At 41.6% G+C, this 17842-nt stretch overlaps 1 protein-coding gene across 4 annotated transcripts; it reads right to left on the reverse strand.

Annotated features, from left to right (window-relative positions):
- Positions 1–451: 451 nt before the first annotated feature.
- UBLCP1 (ubiquitin like domain containing CTD phosphatase 1) lies at positions 452–13411 on the reverse strand. 4 transcript variants are annotated; one of them, XM_082291383.1, is made up of 11 exons: positions 13361–13411; positions 10814–11007; positions 9876–9967; positions 9379–9464; positions 9175–9290; positions 8001–8099; positions 7000–7037; positions 4789–4887; positions 4221–4337; positions 2742–2869; positions 452–1471 (listed from the first exon to the last, which is right to left on the reverse strand). In XM_082291383.1, exons 2-11 carry the CDS (start codon positions 10965–10967, stop codon positions 1444–1446), a joined length of 957 nt encoding a protein of 318 aa, XP_082147509.1. In that variant the 5' UTR covers positions 10968–11007; positions 13361–13411; the 3' UTR covers positions 452–1443. The 4 variants fall into 4 exon arrangements, with proteins under 4 accessions (XP_082147509.1, XP_082147508.1, XP_082147510.1 ...); XM_082291382.1 differs by having other exon boundaries at positions 13303–13398; XM_082291384.1 differs by lacking the exon at positions 13361–13411 and adding an exon at positions 12470–12524.
- Between the last annotated feature and the right edge of the window lie 4431 nt (positions 13412–17842).

Raw genomic sequence — 17842 nt, forward strand, 5'->3', positions numbered from 1 at the left:
AAATCAGCTCTAGGAGACAAAACTGCAGATCTTCACACTCCATACTTACCTAAACCACCAATTTTATGCATCAGTTTTCCGATTTGCTCATTTCAAAGGAAGCTGGGGTTGGCACTAAAGCACACAGAGCCCTGGACAAAGACCTGGATATTTTCTGACAGGTCACTGAGCCAGAGCCTCACGTGCTTGTCCCAGCAGCTCATTTGTGCCTGCTGTCCTGACAGCCTGACATGTGCTGTCAAGGCTCCTTTCCTGGCCAGCCTGGTGCTGCACCACTTCCCTAATCCACAGAGACACATAACCAGGCTCTGACACGAGTCACAGTCAACTCCTGACGCTAACCCAGTGTCTCTGGAATCCAAACAAACCCTCCAAAAACCCCTTAAATTAATATTATCAATGGTTCCTCTGTTATGCAAGCTAAATATTGAAGGCAGCACAGGACACAAAGTATGAAAAAAGTATTTATTATTTACACAACTGCTATAGTTCCTTAAGAACAATATATACCATTTTTTATTTGAAAGGGTCAGTCTTCTTTCAAATCCATGAACTGCATAATGCACGAGTGTTGGAAATGCCAAACAGCAGTCACATCACACTTCTATAGTGCAGGCATAAGCAGCGCAAGTAAATGATATTTTAAGAACATTATGGCTGAATATTGTATTTAAACACAGTGTTTGCACTTTGACAAGATTTAGCTAGAAGAGAACAAGGGTTTTGTTCATGCTTTGTTAGGAATGTGACTTTCCCATCTGAGGTTAAACCCTTTATCTGACATATGGGGATTTTTCAGGCAGGCTGCTTTTCACTGACCAAGTAACAGTGGGTTTCTCTCCCTCCAACTTCAATCTCTTGTTTTCCAGTAAACACTGCTTTATAGTACAAGTTCACACACTGGGGTAAACTGGCCACAGAGGTGGTACTTTCCCATCTTACTGTCTTGCACAGAGAAACACTGACATACTAATACATACCAAACTTAGACAACTTGTAATTTATAGACTTAAATAGTGGAATAGGAGAGGGAGACTGTTTCTAAAGATGGAGGGAATAGAGGACTTACACAATTCATACACTGCCAAGGTTGGCTTTTTAATCAACTTTTTTGGTCTAAATATTTTTTTTTCTAGTCTCAGAATGGTTTTGGTCTTTGATGGTTATGGTTGTACTTCAGCAGCAAAGGAGAGGAAAGTATTTTGAGAAGTAACACCAGAACTGAATGCAAGAAAAAGCAACTGACTTGTTTCTCCCACTTTGAGCTTATTGCTGTGATCTTTTAAAAAACCCACAACCAACCAACTGGAAGACCAAGTTTAGCAGTCGTTCTGGCATTGGGTCCAGTGTCCAGCACTATTATACTCTAGCACAAAAGCAAGGAAAAGTCCAATGATCTTAGTGATGTTCCCTTCAATTCAGTGCCACACAGTTTTATTAGTGTTATTGTCCTTGCTTCTTTGAAAGATACCTGAAAGAAACAAAAGTACAGTTTTTCACCAAGTAAGAGGTGGGCACAAATATACCTGGGAGCTTAAGACCAAAGTGTGACTCTGCTTTCTTTTCTCCCCAACAATCCTCCTACTGATAACCAACAATTGGAAATGCTATCAATAACACTTGTGATTTTTATTTGACTTCAACATCTTTCAATTCCATGATAGGTTATCTTGTGGTAATTCAAAGTCATGTTTTAGTTAGACTCTATCAGGCTTTTTAAACAAAAGGCAGGAAGGAAATGGAAACCTGTCTCATTCTAAGAGGATGGAAAATTACATCAGCTGGAAAAGTGGCTTTTATATCCTTTAAGATAAAAAGGTCCATTAGTAATGGCACTCCTTCAAATAAATTCAGGGCTTTAATGAACTGATCCAGCATAACCTGAAAAGAACAGCCCTGCAGCAGCTTCTCTGGAGAATGTGAGTGACTCTGAACTGCTTGTATTCTGATCTCACAGCTCTCTCAGCACCAGAGCTGGAGCAATCTGGCTACGTGGTGTGACAGTGAAGGCTTTGCAAATACTCTAAGAATCCAACCAATTTCACTGATGGTGTGAAATATCCAGTGAATCTCACTGCTTTTAAGGTTTACCATTTCACTTTCTGTTCTAATAAGAAAAATGAAATTGTATCAAGCCTGTAAGGCTCCTTTTTTAAGCACCAAAGGAGTGGCTTTCCCACAGCTTTTCTTCACATGCATCAAAGCTTCAGGCTGTTGCATAAAACCATTAAGAAGGATTTTGCTTGAGCAGTTGGAAAATTCTTGTTCATAAGACAGTAACTTGGAGCTGATGAATCCTGCAATACCACCCAACCTGGATGGTGCCTGAGAACCACACTAACACCACCCTGAAGGAACTACCAGAAAAGCTGCTTCATAACAAAGGAGTTGGGATGTGAAGCCATAACCTCACTTTGCAGGGGTGGAAAGAGAGAGATTTCCAGGGACCAGGTCCCTTCAACATTCTTTTCCTTTTAGGAGGCACAATTGCATAATGTGCAGTGCTGAATGCTGGAGAAGCGTGAAAACACAGACACGTTCTGCCAAAATCTTATCATTTTAGGGAAGCTGCCCCAACACCACAACCCTATTAAAATTCTCCTCAAACTAAAGGACCTTTATAACTGTAACTGACACCAGAGTTAATCAGTTCCATTGTTGCTGGTGTTTGTAGAGACAACCTTAAACAAAATACAGGAGTCAGGGATAGAAAGAAGCAAGAATTTTGACTTTGTTCTTACCTTTCCCAATGTTTGTGATTCAGCTCCAAAAAGTCATCTAACTTTGCTATTTCTTTGAGGTATTGGGTGAGCTTTAGAAGCTCCTTGTCTTTATCCCGATTTAAATGTGCTTTCATGAAAGGCCTTATCTATACAAAATAAATAAACTGGGTATAACCATTTGCTCACAGAAAGAAAAAATGCTTTAGATTCTATATCATTTACCACCTGACTGAAATATATTTTCAATACTACGACAAGTTATAACTTTTCACAGGTAAGAGGAAGAAAAGCCTTTCCCAGTAGTGGTCAGATCCAATCTGTCCTGTTCATGCAAACTGGACTGAGAGGTTTTTGCCTTGCACCAAGTTTCTTTTCTCATGTACTTCAGACAGAAGTTCTTCTTCCCCTCCCAGACAGACTGATAAAATGATCTGGAATGGACTGCCACATTTTCTAATATGGTTTCAGAGAGATTTTTGCAGGAGGGGTTTTCAGCTCAGCATTCTGAGTTGTGTGGCATCGTTGGAACCAGATGCTTTCTTTCAACAAAAAGCCCTTGACTACAACCAGAGCTGTTGTGAAAAGAGATGTTAGAAGAAGCAAAGCTTATCTGACAACTGCTTTAAGCTTGGAATGCATTATACCTGGGCCTTGTTTTAGTGATTCAATGCTCTTGTCTGCAGTTGTTAACAACACTTTGACAAACACTTTTCCAATCTGAGCTAGAGGGACCTCTCTGGATAATCCCCTCCCAGCAAGAGCTTTGCTATTCCTGATTCTCCCTCCAATTAAGATCATCTTGTTAGATCTCATCAGTTGCTATCCTCTTCACACCATGGATACTTTCAAAGAGATATCATCTTGGATTTCTGCATTTGAAAACATCTTTTTCTTTTTTAGAGAGATTTGTGTAAGTTCTTTTAGTACCACACAGCTCTACCATGGTATATATGTAGAAATTTATGTTGCATTCTTCTTACCCAGAACCAGCAGTAATTTTTTAACAGAGCACATGCTGGTTGACAGTTGTATAAAATGAAATATTTGCTGGTGTGCATTCAAAATGGCTCAAGTGACTAATTACTTCTCACAACAGAATATTTGTGATTATCCTGTCATACTATCATGAAGTACAGCCACTTGTTATTTCACTTATTTTTGAATATGACCACTGTGGAGATTGAACATCACATATTTCAATGGTGCCTGTCAGCAATGCCCAGCTTGATTACAGCTTGCAGGTATAACTTAAGCAGAAATAACAATTTCATTGATTTTGATAATCTCTTAAATGCTCACTTAATAGTGACACAAGGTTTATTTAATACAACTATTAAGGAAATACTAAGCCAGACAAATGGCACTGTAAATTAAAAAATGTAGTAAAATATGCATCTCTGCTAGTTAAGAATAGTCTTTATGCTACAGCAAAGAAGTAGGAGAAAGTACTACTTGAAGTATCAAGTAGCAATAAATGAAAATTCCAGCTTACATTACCTTGAGTCCATTCTGTGGGTTCATAAGGAAGTTTCGGCCAATATCATCAAACATAATAGTATTTTTTTTGCTGTAATACTCTGAAAACTTTCCCCAGATAACACCAAGAGGCTTCACCTGCAAATACAACACAATACAAGGTATCTGAGGTAAATCAGATCATATGCAGAAGATGAAAATATCATCTATAGGAACCTGAGTCTAAACTTGAATGCACACTTCTATATTCTTTTGCTTTATCATTAGCAGGTAGTTTGGCTTTAACAAAGGAAGAGATGTGAAATAATGTAACAGAAATACCCCCCACACTGAGGAAAACCTTTCTGTTGGTACCAAGTTTTCTAGCAACTGTTACCTACTGTTTGATTTGAAAGCTGTGACATCTAAACATACCACTCAAAACACTAATAGAGACTTTCAGTAGAGAAAAAAAAATCCCTGGTTCCAAGATTCTTGCAGTTTTCTTGCATGAAAACTCCAGAACAACTTTTTTTGTTGAATATTTTAAAGTGGTGTGATAAAATGCCAGCTGAATGTAGGAAAAGATAGGAGAAAACCAGGCACTTACATCTATTAGTCCTCTCCGAGGAGTGTGCACTGTTATCATGGCAGCACTGTCCAGCATGAAAGTTATCTTGTAGTTTGCATTGGTACTCACCCCAAGCTCCTGCATCACAAAGATTTATTATTACAGCTTCTAATAAGGACAGTTTTACTGCTGAACAACTGGAGCCACAATTATAGTACATTGTTTGTCACGGGATGAGCTGTGGAGGTTTACCAGAGACACGCTAAAAATAGATACCTGGGGAAATTTAGATTTGTTACACAATGAGGATCATAAAAGTGCACATAGGGATTTATTTTTAGTGTTTAGTATCAGGAACTTAGCAGCTGATGCCAGCAGAAAATCAAAACAACTTTGCAGAGAAGGCAAAATACAGAGGGGTTTTGCTCATACCTTCATGCACAGCAAGTTCTACACACTCAACTTTACAGCAATTGTGTACTGGCTGCTTTTTGCTCCTCACAGTGATGTGCACAAATCACAGCCCAATCCAAGATGGAATATCCAGGAACAGCTCACTGTCACTGTTCCCTCCTGCACATGCCCAAGACAGCAAACATTGGAGTCAATTTGGACCTTTAAGATTTGGTAACTCCTGAAATACTCTAGGGAAAACAACCTTTTTAGAAATAAAAAACTTTGTCTAGATAAGAGAGCATCATTTCCATTTCAAATCCTTTCCAAAGCTGAAAAGTACCAGTAAAATCTGCTGACATGGTACAACACAGATATTGCTGACAATTTCTGGTGTGTGAAACAGCAGCAATATGCAAAGCTACGTAACAGGGAGAAAATACTTGCAGTAGCTCTCTTGCAACTATCCAGCCACACTTAACTGATTTGCTTTTCTATAAAGAAGGGGATCTTGCAAATGAAATGCTCTACCTACCTGGGTCAGTATCCTGTTACACTGACAGAACCAGCTGTTCTAGATTGTTTGAATCCCAGGGATAAAAAGGTGGTAAACCAGAGATTAAGTTTGCTTGTCTGATACTCCCTTCTTTTTAATCCTGTTCCTGCTTTGTAGTTTAAAACAGAAACTTTAATGCCAACTATAGCTGGAATCACTGCTCCCTGACCAAAAGTGAAACTCTTGGAGGGAAGGACCCCTGGTGCCATCATCAGTTTAAGGAGAAACAGAAAGTGGCACCTAGTGGCAGGAATCTCAATGGATCAGGATCCAGGAGGAGGGCTGGAAAAGTAACCTAGAAATGCAGAAAGGTGACCAGCACAGGGGAAAGAGCCCATTTTGAACAATGGTTTTCCACAAGATTGAGTCCTAACACTTACTCTGACAACATAATATAAACATGTGACACTGCCAGAAGAATGCAATGTTTGCAAGGCTCAACACTGACTTTACTTCCACTAACTAACTTCATTTCATAGTTCTGATTAAAGGCTCTCATTTCTGAGAGGCATTTTTGTTTAGAAAAAGTTGTAGCAATTAATTATTTTGAGGAAGAGAACACTGGAAAAATGTGCTTTGCTCTGTGAAAACCTGAAAAAATTGTGCCTAATAAAAGCTTAAATTTGGAAAGGTTTTTCCTGGAACAGAAATAATCTTTGATTTATGAACATAAAGAACCCCCAAGCCACCAACCAAACACACAGCAATTCTTAGTAAGCTCATTAGATTTACAGCTAAGCCTGACTGTAAATATGTTTACCACGAGGTCAGCTGTTCAAAACTGGCTTCCTGCCTGATTCCAGTAGGGAAGAAACCAGAAAGTGAAAGAGCTCTTATGGGATGTTTAATAAGGCAGAGGAAGCAACAGAATCCCCCAGCTGCAAGAAGTAAAGATAAATATGAAAAGAGTTTCCTCTTGATAACCTACTCCAGCATGTCACATCTGTCTGTTAGTTTAAAAAAAATCACATTTAAAGACTAAAGCTCTATAATTAGAGGTAAGATGAAAGCAACTGTGCAGGGCTGCGTGACAAATCCAAGTTTCAGCAGGTACTGACTTGTGTTTAGTTCTGCTAAATTTAGCACCTACTGCTGATAGTTTGTGTGGAATTCTAAAATTAGATTTAATCTAGTTTTGTGATAAAGATAATTTAAAGTGACTATGGAAATTGAAACAACTCAGGTTATGATTCATACAACCTCCTCAGTTTCTAACCTGCTCTACAATGCTGAGCATGAGCCCAACTGCATGAAGGGTTACCCAGATCAGAAACAAATTACATGTTTTCAGAACAACTTACTTTCATTTTGGCTTCAATCCACTTCATATTAGTAGCAGCTGAAACAAAAGGGAGAAAACAGAAAGAATACTTTATCAAAATAAGTCATTGGCAGGCAAAAAAAAAAAGAAATAACCCAAGAACTTGTTCACTTAATACGTCAAATTTTTACACGAAATTTAATTTTAGAAAGATCCACCCTTGTTGCAGCTTTTAGGCCCACTGCCTTAAGGAAAGTCTTCCTTCATGGAAGACTGTTTTTGTTTGGAAAAGCTTACTTTTCAAATTAACAACTAGATGAAGCACTGCAAACAGTTAAACCATTTTCTAGATCAGCTGTTACTGAAGTACAGCCTGCAGGACCATAACAGTGGGATACACCTGGCTTGAGGAACCACACTGCCTGTGCAGGATTTCCTCCCGGAAGCAATGACAGGGATACATAAAATCTGGAAAGGACCAAGTGTCAACATTGTCTACTGATCTAAGAATATGTAGACACATTGGCTACAAAAATGACATTTGGTAATACAATTTTAATATGGTTTGAGCCTTGCACTGGCTAAAGTCTGTTCTCCAGCTGTTGGACAGGAACTGAACTATAAGGCAAAGGACCAACTACCCCTGCAGACAGGAGAGTTTGGTTCATTTGGCAGTTCACTATGCGTTGTCTGGACTGACATTATTTGTAAAAATCCCTATGAAACATTGTTCTAATGTTGATTATACAGTTCCGTTCCTTCAAGCACTTCTTTGTACAAAGTAACACTCAGTAAAGTGATGCTGAGCTTCATCCTGTGACTAGACACATTCTTGTGAGCAGTATGTGGTGCTTTTTCACATAAGAATCAGTATTTTTCTAAAATATCTCTAATAATTGTCTGAATTACAGCCAAACAGTTCTGTATTGTTTTAGATCTTGTGATTCACACTAAAAAAGCAATATAAAAACCTCCCACCAGGAGTCCCTGCTCTGGATGACAATTTAAAATAAACTCTCAGGTACTGAGTACAATACTTACACCAAATTACAATATCATAGTCCTCATATGCAGAAGTCAGGAATTCATGGAGGTATGGCCTCATCAGCTCTACCCCAGTTTCAGCACATGACCTGTGGTCTTAAAAAGAATATAAGAGAGAAGCAATTCAGTATTAAAGTATTAGCTATTAAAGTCCAGTCTGATTTTCCTTTCTATCCAGAGACCCAAGGAGTTTAATGAGGGAGGAGGCATTTTAGGATAATGAATGAATTGATATCAAGCTCCCGTTCCCATTTTAAAGGGGGAAAGACAAAGCAGAGGGAATATTTATCTGTTGGTCTTTACATGTACTTGAGGTAATGTTAGCAATAATTAAATCAGAGATCTCTGGGTATCAGTATCTTTGAAGAGTCAGGACAAATAGTTCATCTGTGCACTTAGCAAATTTGTAATTGGTCAGATAAGAAAGAGATTCCTTCAAACCCAGTCCAGTTAACTGTGTGAACATATATTAAGATGATTTCAGAGATGCACACATTCCCTGTTCCAATTCCAAAACTGCTGCCAAAATCTGCCAGCAGAAGACCTCTCCGTAAAAATTTTTAACTCAGAAATAGGCTGAACTTTGATGTCAGATTGGAAACAAATCTCATTGAAAAGGAAAGCTAAGGGAAAGGTATAAGGGAAGCTATTATTTACTGCTGACAGTCACGCTGTCATGACACACCTACAAGCCAGAAAGGTAAGTAAGAAGGAAAATCCTGGCTTTCAGAAAAAACCAGCTTGACAGAATTTTCAAGTAAAACATGTTTTTGTGAATGTTTAGTAATGATATGTAACTAAAATTTGAAGCTGTTCTCCCACGCCTCCCAAAAGTAGAGTCAATCAGGTACAGAATTGGATCATTATTTGACAGTATCTTGCCCTGCCACTGTGATGGCCAAGATACAAGTTGTCAAGGGAAAGACTATCAGGACAGAAGACTAAATTGCTGATTTTTTATGTCTTTTTGCAGCAATTAAATAGTTGCTGCACTAAAATCAACAGCATGCAATATTTTAAAATGCTTTTTAAAATGTGAGCTGAAGACAAAAAATCATATAAAGCAGAAGTTATGTTGTACAACACAGCAAAGCAAAAATCAAGAAACCTGATCTGGCAAATAAATTGAGGTCTTACACAAACAAAAACCGTAAGTTGCATAAAAACTCACCAAATAATGTGTAATCAACATCTAGCACCAGCAGCTTTTTCCCTTCTCTAGGAGGATTCAGAATCTCCACTTTGTATTCTTTAACTCTACGGGAAATTTTTAGTAGGTTTTCTTCCCTGATGTAAAAATGCAAAAAGTTTAAGTTAATTAAAATGTACACTCTGCAGTCAATAACAAACTGTTTTAATGGCTTGAACTCCTAACCTATTTTCTACTTCCACAACTTCCTCTTCAATATCAAAGTCATTGACCACATCATCGTTATCTGGAGGTGGCCCAAGGACATCTTCCTAGAAGAATAAAAATAATAAAAGATAATAAGGATCACAGAAGGAAAATAACAATGGGTATCAAGTTTCTGTTACTGCACATTACAGGGCAGGAAGACTATTTAACCAAAATTACTTCACTTTACTAGTGGAAAGAATTATTAAAGTATACTGATGATTGTTCAGATTTGAGAAGTCAGTATCACAATAATAGGTTTGTACTTCAAGTGCAGAACAAGACAGGAATTTCATGAATACATTGCTCTCAGTTCTGCAGCAAAGCTTACTCTACATAGAAAAATAAATGCAAACAGAAATCTATTGTACTATCATTTTCCAAATGATGAGTGGAATATTCAAAATTCAAAATCACAATTAGAAGACACAAAGTATTTTTTGCTGTTTAAGCTAACAAACAAGAAAATTATTTACCAAACTCTCCTCACGAGTGCCCATCATCATAATCTTAGTATTTGGTTTCAACTTGAGGGCTCCAAGCTTAACATCATCATCTGCAGGTTTGCCTATAATGAAAGCAATTTTATTTTTATTGGGCTAGAGAGATTTCAGAAAAATTTCAATACATTCCATACTTAATTGAAATAACCTCCTTGTAAAACACCAGACACCCCAAGCTGTGTTATCACCATCTTCCATATAAAGTGTCTCGGTTTTGGCTGGGATTGAGTTAATTTTATTCCTAGTAGCTGGTGCAGTGCTGTGTTTGGATTTAGTACGAGAATAACGTTGGTGGCACACCAATGGTTTAGTTGGTGCCAAGCAGTGCTTACTCTAAATCAAGGACTTTTCAGTTCCTGTGCTCTGACGGTGAGCAGGTGCACAAGGAGCTGGGGGAAGTGGGCAAAGGGATGTTCCATGCCACAGAACCTCATGGCCAGTGTGGAAACAGGGGGGAATTGGCTGGGAAACACCGACTGCTGCTCAGGGACTGGATGGGCATCGGTGAGTGGGTGGTGAGCAACTGGATTGTGGCACTGGTTTCTCTTGGGTTTTATGTCTCTCTCTCCTCTTTTCATTATTATTATTATTATAATCAGTATTATATTGTATTTTATAATCTTCCAACCATTGAACTCTTCTTATCTCAACCCATGAGGTTTACTTTTTTCCCCCCAGTTCTCCTCCCCACCAGGACTGGGCAGTGTAAACCACTAAAAAATGACCAGGTAGATATATTAATAATAAACAATATCCAGTGATGTATGAAGTGTCTGTATTCACATTCACTCCAGAGCTAGAACTGGGAGGAGGATGTCCTGTTAGTGCACACACCCTGCCTAGGATTAGGGGGTATTTGCCCTTAAATATCTCAGGCACATCCCCAGCAAACAGCAAGTAAGGACAATTACCCTTCATTTTAAGCCCAAGCAGTTTTTGACGCTCTGGTAACACTCCAGTAAGGCCTTTCAGAGACTGTTTCAGGTCCAACACTGTGTCTTCTTCTGACAGCGAGGTTATTGTGTACTCCTGTCCACCCCATTTTATTATGAGAGAGAGAGACATCCTTGAAGCATATGTTCAGTATTGCTGTCTGAAAAATATGCTGCGGGAGGCAAACACAAAGATCATGTAAGGACGAAAGATGAGAACTGCTCTTTCCAGAAGACAAACCGCAACATCTACTTAAAGCGTTCTTGATTTTTTATTATATTGGACATCAAAGAGCTGTTTGTTTCCCCTGAGCAGATGAGAAATGTGTTGAGAAAGTGCTGAAACAAAGGGAGAAAGAACAGTGTTAAAACTGGGGCTCCGAGTTCCACTTTGATGTTTTTAGCAATGTCACATTCACATCTGCTGTGTGTTCTGGGCAGGTACAGCCTGTGCACTGCACACTCGAGCAGAGCACTGCAGCACCACAAAAGCCATTGCAAAGCTCAGAAATGTCCTCTGCAATACTTATGCAACCAAACCAGCCATGGGTGCCTTTACAGATGTAATAACAAAACAGCAAATATGAAATCCCTAACATATAGAAGGCCATAAAAATAGTTCTGAGCCCAAGAGTCCATTTTTGGCAGTGGATTTCTCTAATCCCTTCCACTGTGCAATACCTGCAGTAATACAGACCCCCAGTCACATCTCACTGTAGCAATATCAAAGCAGGAATTTGAAAACAAAGCCAAAACACACACCCACACAATGAAATTACACCCTAAGAAATGCACTTTCATTGCAGTGCTGACAAAGTAACCATAATTATACTATCTTTAATTTACACAGCATCATTTATACAAATTGTATTTAACAGTTTAGTCCTACATTGAACACAGCAGAAAAACAAGATTTTTAGCTTAATGCAAAAGGAAAAACATGTTTTTTGTCTGCTAGGGCTTGGAAACAGAATCAAGGAAATAGGTATGAAAAGGCTGCTACAGACCGTCAGGAGATGCAGAGAAGGCCTCTGCACCACTGATGGTGAACTGTCCTCAAAAGACTGACATTCAAAGAGAGAGCAGATCTGTGAAAAATCTAGGGTTATCAACCTTCAAGGAATGCAGGTCTGGCAATTTAAAAAAATCTCAGAAGCCAAAACTCTGATTCTTCTTCCTCTCTACCTTTGTATTCTCACTGGTTACCCACACTCAGACAAAATACTTTCTCTTTTACACGGTAAAGGCTCTTGGGAACAAACCTGTAATTGCTCAGGCATAGCCACTAAGCTCAGAGCAGATGAGAATTAGTCTACATACAACCTCCTTGCTGAGGACACTACAAGCCTCACCCTCCACACTGTTGCCTAGGAGCCCTGAAAACAAACTGAAAACTGGTATTACTGGGAAATGAATTTTTTCCCCCCAAATATTGTCAAATCAGTTAGGGACCTTGTATGACGCGGTGAAAAAGACCCATGAAAAAGGGGTCTTAGAAGCACTAAGAAATTCTACTGAGGCTAGGGCTGCATGGTGTGGAGCACTATTGATACACAGCGTCGTTATCATAAATTATTCCTGTCCATAATTCTTCAGAGTAAGTTAGAAAGAAGAGTTTATTGCCTGTTTCCTTACCTGTACTATACACCTCAAATCGTTCTGCAAGGACATGCACACGGCAAGAACTGTAAGAAAACTTCTCCAGTCTCTGTCCAGTGCTAAATTGAAAAGATCATCCCTCCAAAGCTGAGCATTTGACCAACCCTCAGTCCTTAGAGATCTACAGCCCTGTCATGACAAATGCTATCGGAAACAAGACACTTTTATCCCATGCCAAAACGCTACAGAGTCCGAATCAAGAAAAATGGGAAAATGGTTTAGGAGCAGAAAAAGACACAGGGATTTCCAAGGGTTCTACCATCGAGGCTGGGTGCTGTGCAGAACTGACGCTCATACAGCTTCCTTTGCTTAATTACATCTTCAGAGCCTTCACAAGACCCTTGGGCCACCAAGACCCAACGGGTTGGAAGGCCACGAGTCAGAGAAAGCATTCAAGTTGTGCTGTTAAAATGCAGCATTACATCATTTTCCTTGGACGATTCAGAAGAGAGGCACCCATATCTTTAACTTCCACTAAGCAACATAAACATCAACCCCCCCTTAAAACGCCCGAAGTGCCCGATGAGCGCACGGGGCCGCACTTTCCACAGCACCGTAACAGGTGTGGGACGGGGTTTGGGGCCGGGCAGCCGCTCGCTGTCAGCACGACGGTGTGGGACGGGGGTTCTCCCCCGCCGAGGCTGCCCCGGCAGCGGCACGGCCCGACCGGGAGCGCCCGCTCGCTGCTGCGGCGGCCGCGGGGCTGCGGAGCCGCTCCCGCGCCGCGGGGACACCGGCCCGGCCGCGACACCCGCCCGCCCCCGGCGCCCAGCCCGGCCCGGCCTCCCCCCGGCCCCCGGCGCACCCACCGGGCTGTGCGGGGCCGCCGATCCGCCCCCGCCCTGGCAGCGCGGAGCGGGCGCTCACCCCGGCAGCGGGACCGGCTCCGTCCCGGCTCCGCCGCGCAGGAAGCGGAACTGGCGCGCGGCGGAAGCGGGAGGCGCCCGGATGTGCGCGGGGCCGGGCCCCGAGGGAAGCGGCGGCTCCGAGCGGGGCCCGGGCAGCGCGGAGCCGGGGCGGGGGCGTGCTGCGGGCCGTGCCCCGGGAGGGCAGAACGGGAGCTCCGCGGGGCTGCTCCCGGCGGGGTCACGCAGGAAACCGGGAGGGAACTCCACGGCACCGCGGAGCTCGCGGCCCCTCAGCGCCGGCCTGAGGCCGAGCTGCGCCGCGGCCCCGGGGAGGCCGGAGAGGCGAGTTGCACGGGCAGGTGCTGCCATGAGTGTCTCGTTTCCGCTGTCAGCTGTGAAAGCAGGTTGTTCTGGACCCAAGGGTCCCGCCTGAGGCCCCACCTGCAGAGCTGCTTCCAGCCCTGGGGTTCCAGCACAGGAAGGACGTGGAACTGCTGGAGCGAGTCCAGAGGAAGCACCAAGATGATCAGAGGGATGGAGCAGCTCTGCTGTGAGGAAAGGCGGGGAGAATTGGGATTGTTCAGCCTGGGGAAGGGAAGGTTTCAGGGTCACCTAATTGCAGCCTTCAGTACCTGAAGGGAGACCACAAGAGGGCTGGAGAGACACTCTGTACATTGGCCTAGAGTGACAGGACAAGGGGGATTGCCTTCAAGCTGAAAGAGAGGAGGTTTAGATGGGATATTAGGAAGAAATTGTTCCCTGTGAGGGTGGTGAGGTCCTGGAACAGGTTTCCCAGAGAAGCTGTGGCTGCCCTGTCCCTGGAAGTGTTCAAGGCCAGGTTGAATGGAACTCTCAGCAACCTGGTCCAGGGGAAGGTGTCTTCCCACATCTGGGGGTTTGGAAGGAAATGACCCTTAAGGGGACTTATGACCCAAACCATTCTGTGATTCTATGACTCAAAACTCTCTTTGCTCCTAAAGCTGACTCTTCCCAGGCACATTGTTGTGTCTGTTGACACTTCTCGACTACTGTTGTGATTCTTGGGAACTGCCTTCAGCTGCAGTGGTTCTGTGCTTGGGCAACAGATGTAGAAGGAAAAAATAGACTTTGCCACGAAATGGCCTTTTTTACTCAGTGGTTCCGCTTTGCAGAAATAGTTTAAAGGGAAGAACATTATTCTGTGGTAAAGTGTGGTTTCTTACATGAAATCACGTGAAGGTGACAGAGACTATGGTTGTGCTTGGTATCAGTAGAGACGGTGTTAAATTTGAGGAAGGAAGTGAAGGTTTCAGTCCTCCATTACTTTAAGTCTTGCAGTGTTGAGAGGTTAGGTAATTTTTTCCCTGTTTAATTTGGTAATAAGTAGGGAAGGGAACAAAAGAGCAGAGAGCAGAGGTAAACAACTATACACCGAGTAAAAGTGTCTTCAGAATGGCTGCTGGAACTTGCAGAAGACATTCCAACTCTAAGGGAATCTCAGTGGAGAAGGGCAGTATAAGCAAAAACTGTGTAAAAGCCTGATCTCTTTCCTGAGAGGATATTAAGTTAATGTATTTCCTGCCTGGATATGTACTTTCAGTTTGTTCTGTATTCAAGTTTTAGTGTAAAAACACCACTTTGGTTTCTAGAAGAGTGGTACAAATGGGAGACCACTGTAACGACTGTTGTTGTGAAGTTTAGTTTCTGACTGCACCTAAATCCACGTAAAACCAGTCACTCTGCTTGTACCCCAGTCACCAAGGGTTTGTTTTTTGCTTGAATGACACACAGTTGTCCTCTGCACAGAGGCAGCATGTTACAGTAGTGCTGGAAAGCTTCCAATGCTGCAACTGGTAATTAAAGTCACGCCCTGTCATGAAAATATGCACCCTCCAGACCTGCTTAAAATTCAGGCAACAAAAATGACATCTAGTGTGATCACCTCGGTAGTTGCAATTTTGTTAAAAATACTTTTTGTTCTTTTCTGGTTGGCCTATAAAAAGCTCTCTTGAAAAGGAGGGCAGTAGGGTTTTGGGTTTTGTTGGTTTTTTTCCTGCTTGAGGAGTAATATGAAAAAGTGTAAGTTTACATATAATTTCTGGTCTGATGCTGGTGTTTTGGTATCCTCAAAAGATGCTCTGACAACATTCATGTGGTGCAGATAAATACATCATTTTACTTAGCTGTGAAACACATGGTGGTGCTCAATCCTAATGTTACTAAATGCAAAGTGGCAAACGAATTTGGCTAAAACCGTATAATTACCATTCAAAGTCCAAACAGCACAGTCTTTATACTGAGGAAAGTGTTTTGTGGTGGGACTCTGGGTTTGCACTGTGGTAAATTAGCAGGGCAAGGAGGAAGGAAGAGCAGTGGGGCAATTTGAAAGCAAATGCACGTTCCCTTTCACCTTGATATGCACTGCTACATCCTGGGATGCTCCAGGGTGAAATAAAGGAAGTGGCTGCATGTCAGATTGATGCCTGCTGGCTCCCTTCCCGTGCCTCATGTTCACATCACGCATTTCTGAGCCTTTTGTGCAATATGCTCCTGTGCATAAGCACTGAAGCCCAGGAGCTCATCTCCTACGTTGTTCATGCTGCATATAAGAGAGCAAAATTCCCTCTAGCAGCTCTGGGAGATGCTGGGTAAGAGTCCTTTGAAATTATCATTTAAAGTCGAAAACCCTGTGGAAAGCTCAAAAGGTTGCTTTGAGAATTAAGAGATTAGATGACATCTCCGTGATAGAAGGAGTTGGAAAGCAAAAGGCAATGACACTGCAGGGCTGAGAGATGCTAAATATTTGTTTATTCAGTGACTTTAATGGGGGAGAGTAGGTGCAGATGTTAATGTGCTGCAGACTATGAAGGGCCCAACAGCACAGATTTCAAGGTCTTAAATGTTTGTTTTGGGGTTTTTTGTTTCCAAATTGTTTTTTGATTCAGAAAACTCACTTGAAAATGCACCAGCCTTTCTACCCCACTTCTAAACTGAATCCACATTCGGAAAAAATCTAGAACAGAGCCCATATTCTCCACTAAAAATAGAAGAATCCTTAAAATACATTTTTGTGCTGGTGTATTTTACTATTAGTCTGTTTTATGCTTTTTCCTTTCCCCTCACGCCTCTTTTTACGATTTCCTACAATACTTTATTGCTTTTTCCCAGCCCCTTTTTCTCTGTTTTACAATTTGTTCTAAGCAGGTCGTAGAAGATGTCTGAGAATGTCAAACTCTGCAGGTCTGATACCATCCAAGTATTTGCAGCCTGATAGAGCCCTGTGTTCAGCCTCTTGCCCTGCTCATCACCAGTGACTGCAGCAGAGCAGCCAGCGGGGTGTGCTGGACACTGCCATCCCTGTGCCCCAGAAATGCAGCATTTGAGTGCTCCCTGTGATTCTGAGTCACTGTGACTCCGGGCACAACTCCGAGCGCTGCATTCCCAGAGTTCAGTAATGCTTTAGGAGCTGCCAGCTCGGCTCCTGGTTGAAGTGAAGCATATTTTCAGGTTATCACTAATACAGTCTCTGTCTCAGCTGCTTTATCAGTAAAGGGGAGGTTAGAATATTATTTGTGTGGTTTCCTTACAGGAGTTTTTTCAGGATTATTTAGTGAATGTTGGCACTGCAAGATGCTATAAATACCAGAGGCTTGTTCCCGTGTACGATATGATCTTCCACCTCCTGAATGCAACTGTTATTCTTCTGCCACTATTCAGCCCAATGATTTTTATTTTATTTACTTCGATTCTTTGTATTCTAGATTATGCCCCACTGGCAAGGGATCTTGGGAAAGAACTGTGATGCTTTTGTTCACTGAACAAAACCTGATTCATCCCTGTCCTTACATCACCACACAGCTCTCCAGCTTCCCAACACAGAGATTGCTCTGGCTTTCCTTTAGGTATGTTGAAAATCACAGCAGCTGTTAAGAGAGCACATAATGCTCTCCAGCATTATGAGAGGGGAAAGATATATGTAATCATATGAGAGATTTAATTATCAGTGGTACTGCAGGAGTGGTTTTCTGAAGAGAGCAAAAACAAATAGGAAATTGAGAAACCATCTGAATTCTACAAAGAGCTCTGAAAAGCAGCAAGAATGAGAGGAAAAATGAGGAGATGATGAGAAGCTAAGTGATGGGGAGAAATTTAGGAAATAGGGTCACAGATAGTGAAAACCAGGAATTTTTGAGTTGGGATTATGGAGTGAGAGTAGTTAAATCGGAGATAAATGCACTTACTGTTGCCACTGCCCAGTAATGCTCCCAATTTCTGTTTCTGGGTATGGGTTTCTGCAGGAATTTAATTAAAGTTTATTTGTTCCTTTGTTTAGTGAATGAGATAAAATTGCAAGAAGGGAACACAAAGGCTTTGGGGGCTGGCTGCCATCAGTATTAAACACATGAGGTACCAAATTAGGTTTCACAGGCAATCTTAATTTTTGCATTATTTAACTTTTGTCTGACTTGATGCAATATAACCTATTCATTAAGACATTCCTTTGCTTTTACATATGCATGTA

This window comes from Coloeus monedula (genome assembly GCF_965178545.1).
Source record: "Coloeus monedula genome assembly, chromosome: 15".
In the NCBI taxonomy this organism is placed as follows: Eukaryota; Metazoa; Chordata; class Aves; order Passeriformes; family Corvidae; genus Coloeus; species Coloeus monedula.

What these genes read in the sequence shown, in the direction of transcription:
- UBLCP1 (XM_082291383.1), bottom strand. Translation starts at nt 10,967, where the DNA reads ATGTCTCTCTCTCTCATAATAAAATGGGGTGGACAGGAGTACACAATA. An exon ending in GTTGTGGAAGTAGAAAATAG is followed by an intron (nt 9,291 to 9,378) that starts GTTAGGAGTTCA and finishes TTTTTACATCAG; the next exon opens with GGAAGAAAACCTACTAAAAA. An exon ending in AATCACAAACATTGGGAAAG is followed by an intron (nt 1,472 to 2,741) that starts GTAAGAACAAAG and finishes TGTTTCTTTCAG; the next exon opens with GTATCTTTCAAAGAAGCAAG.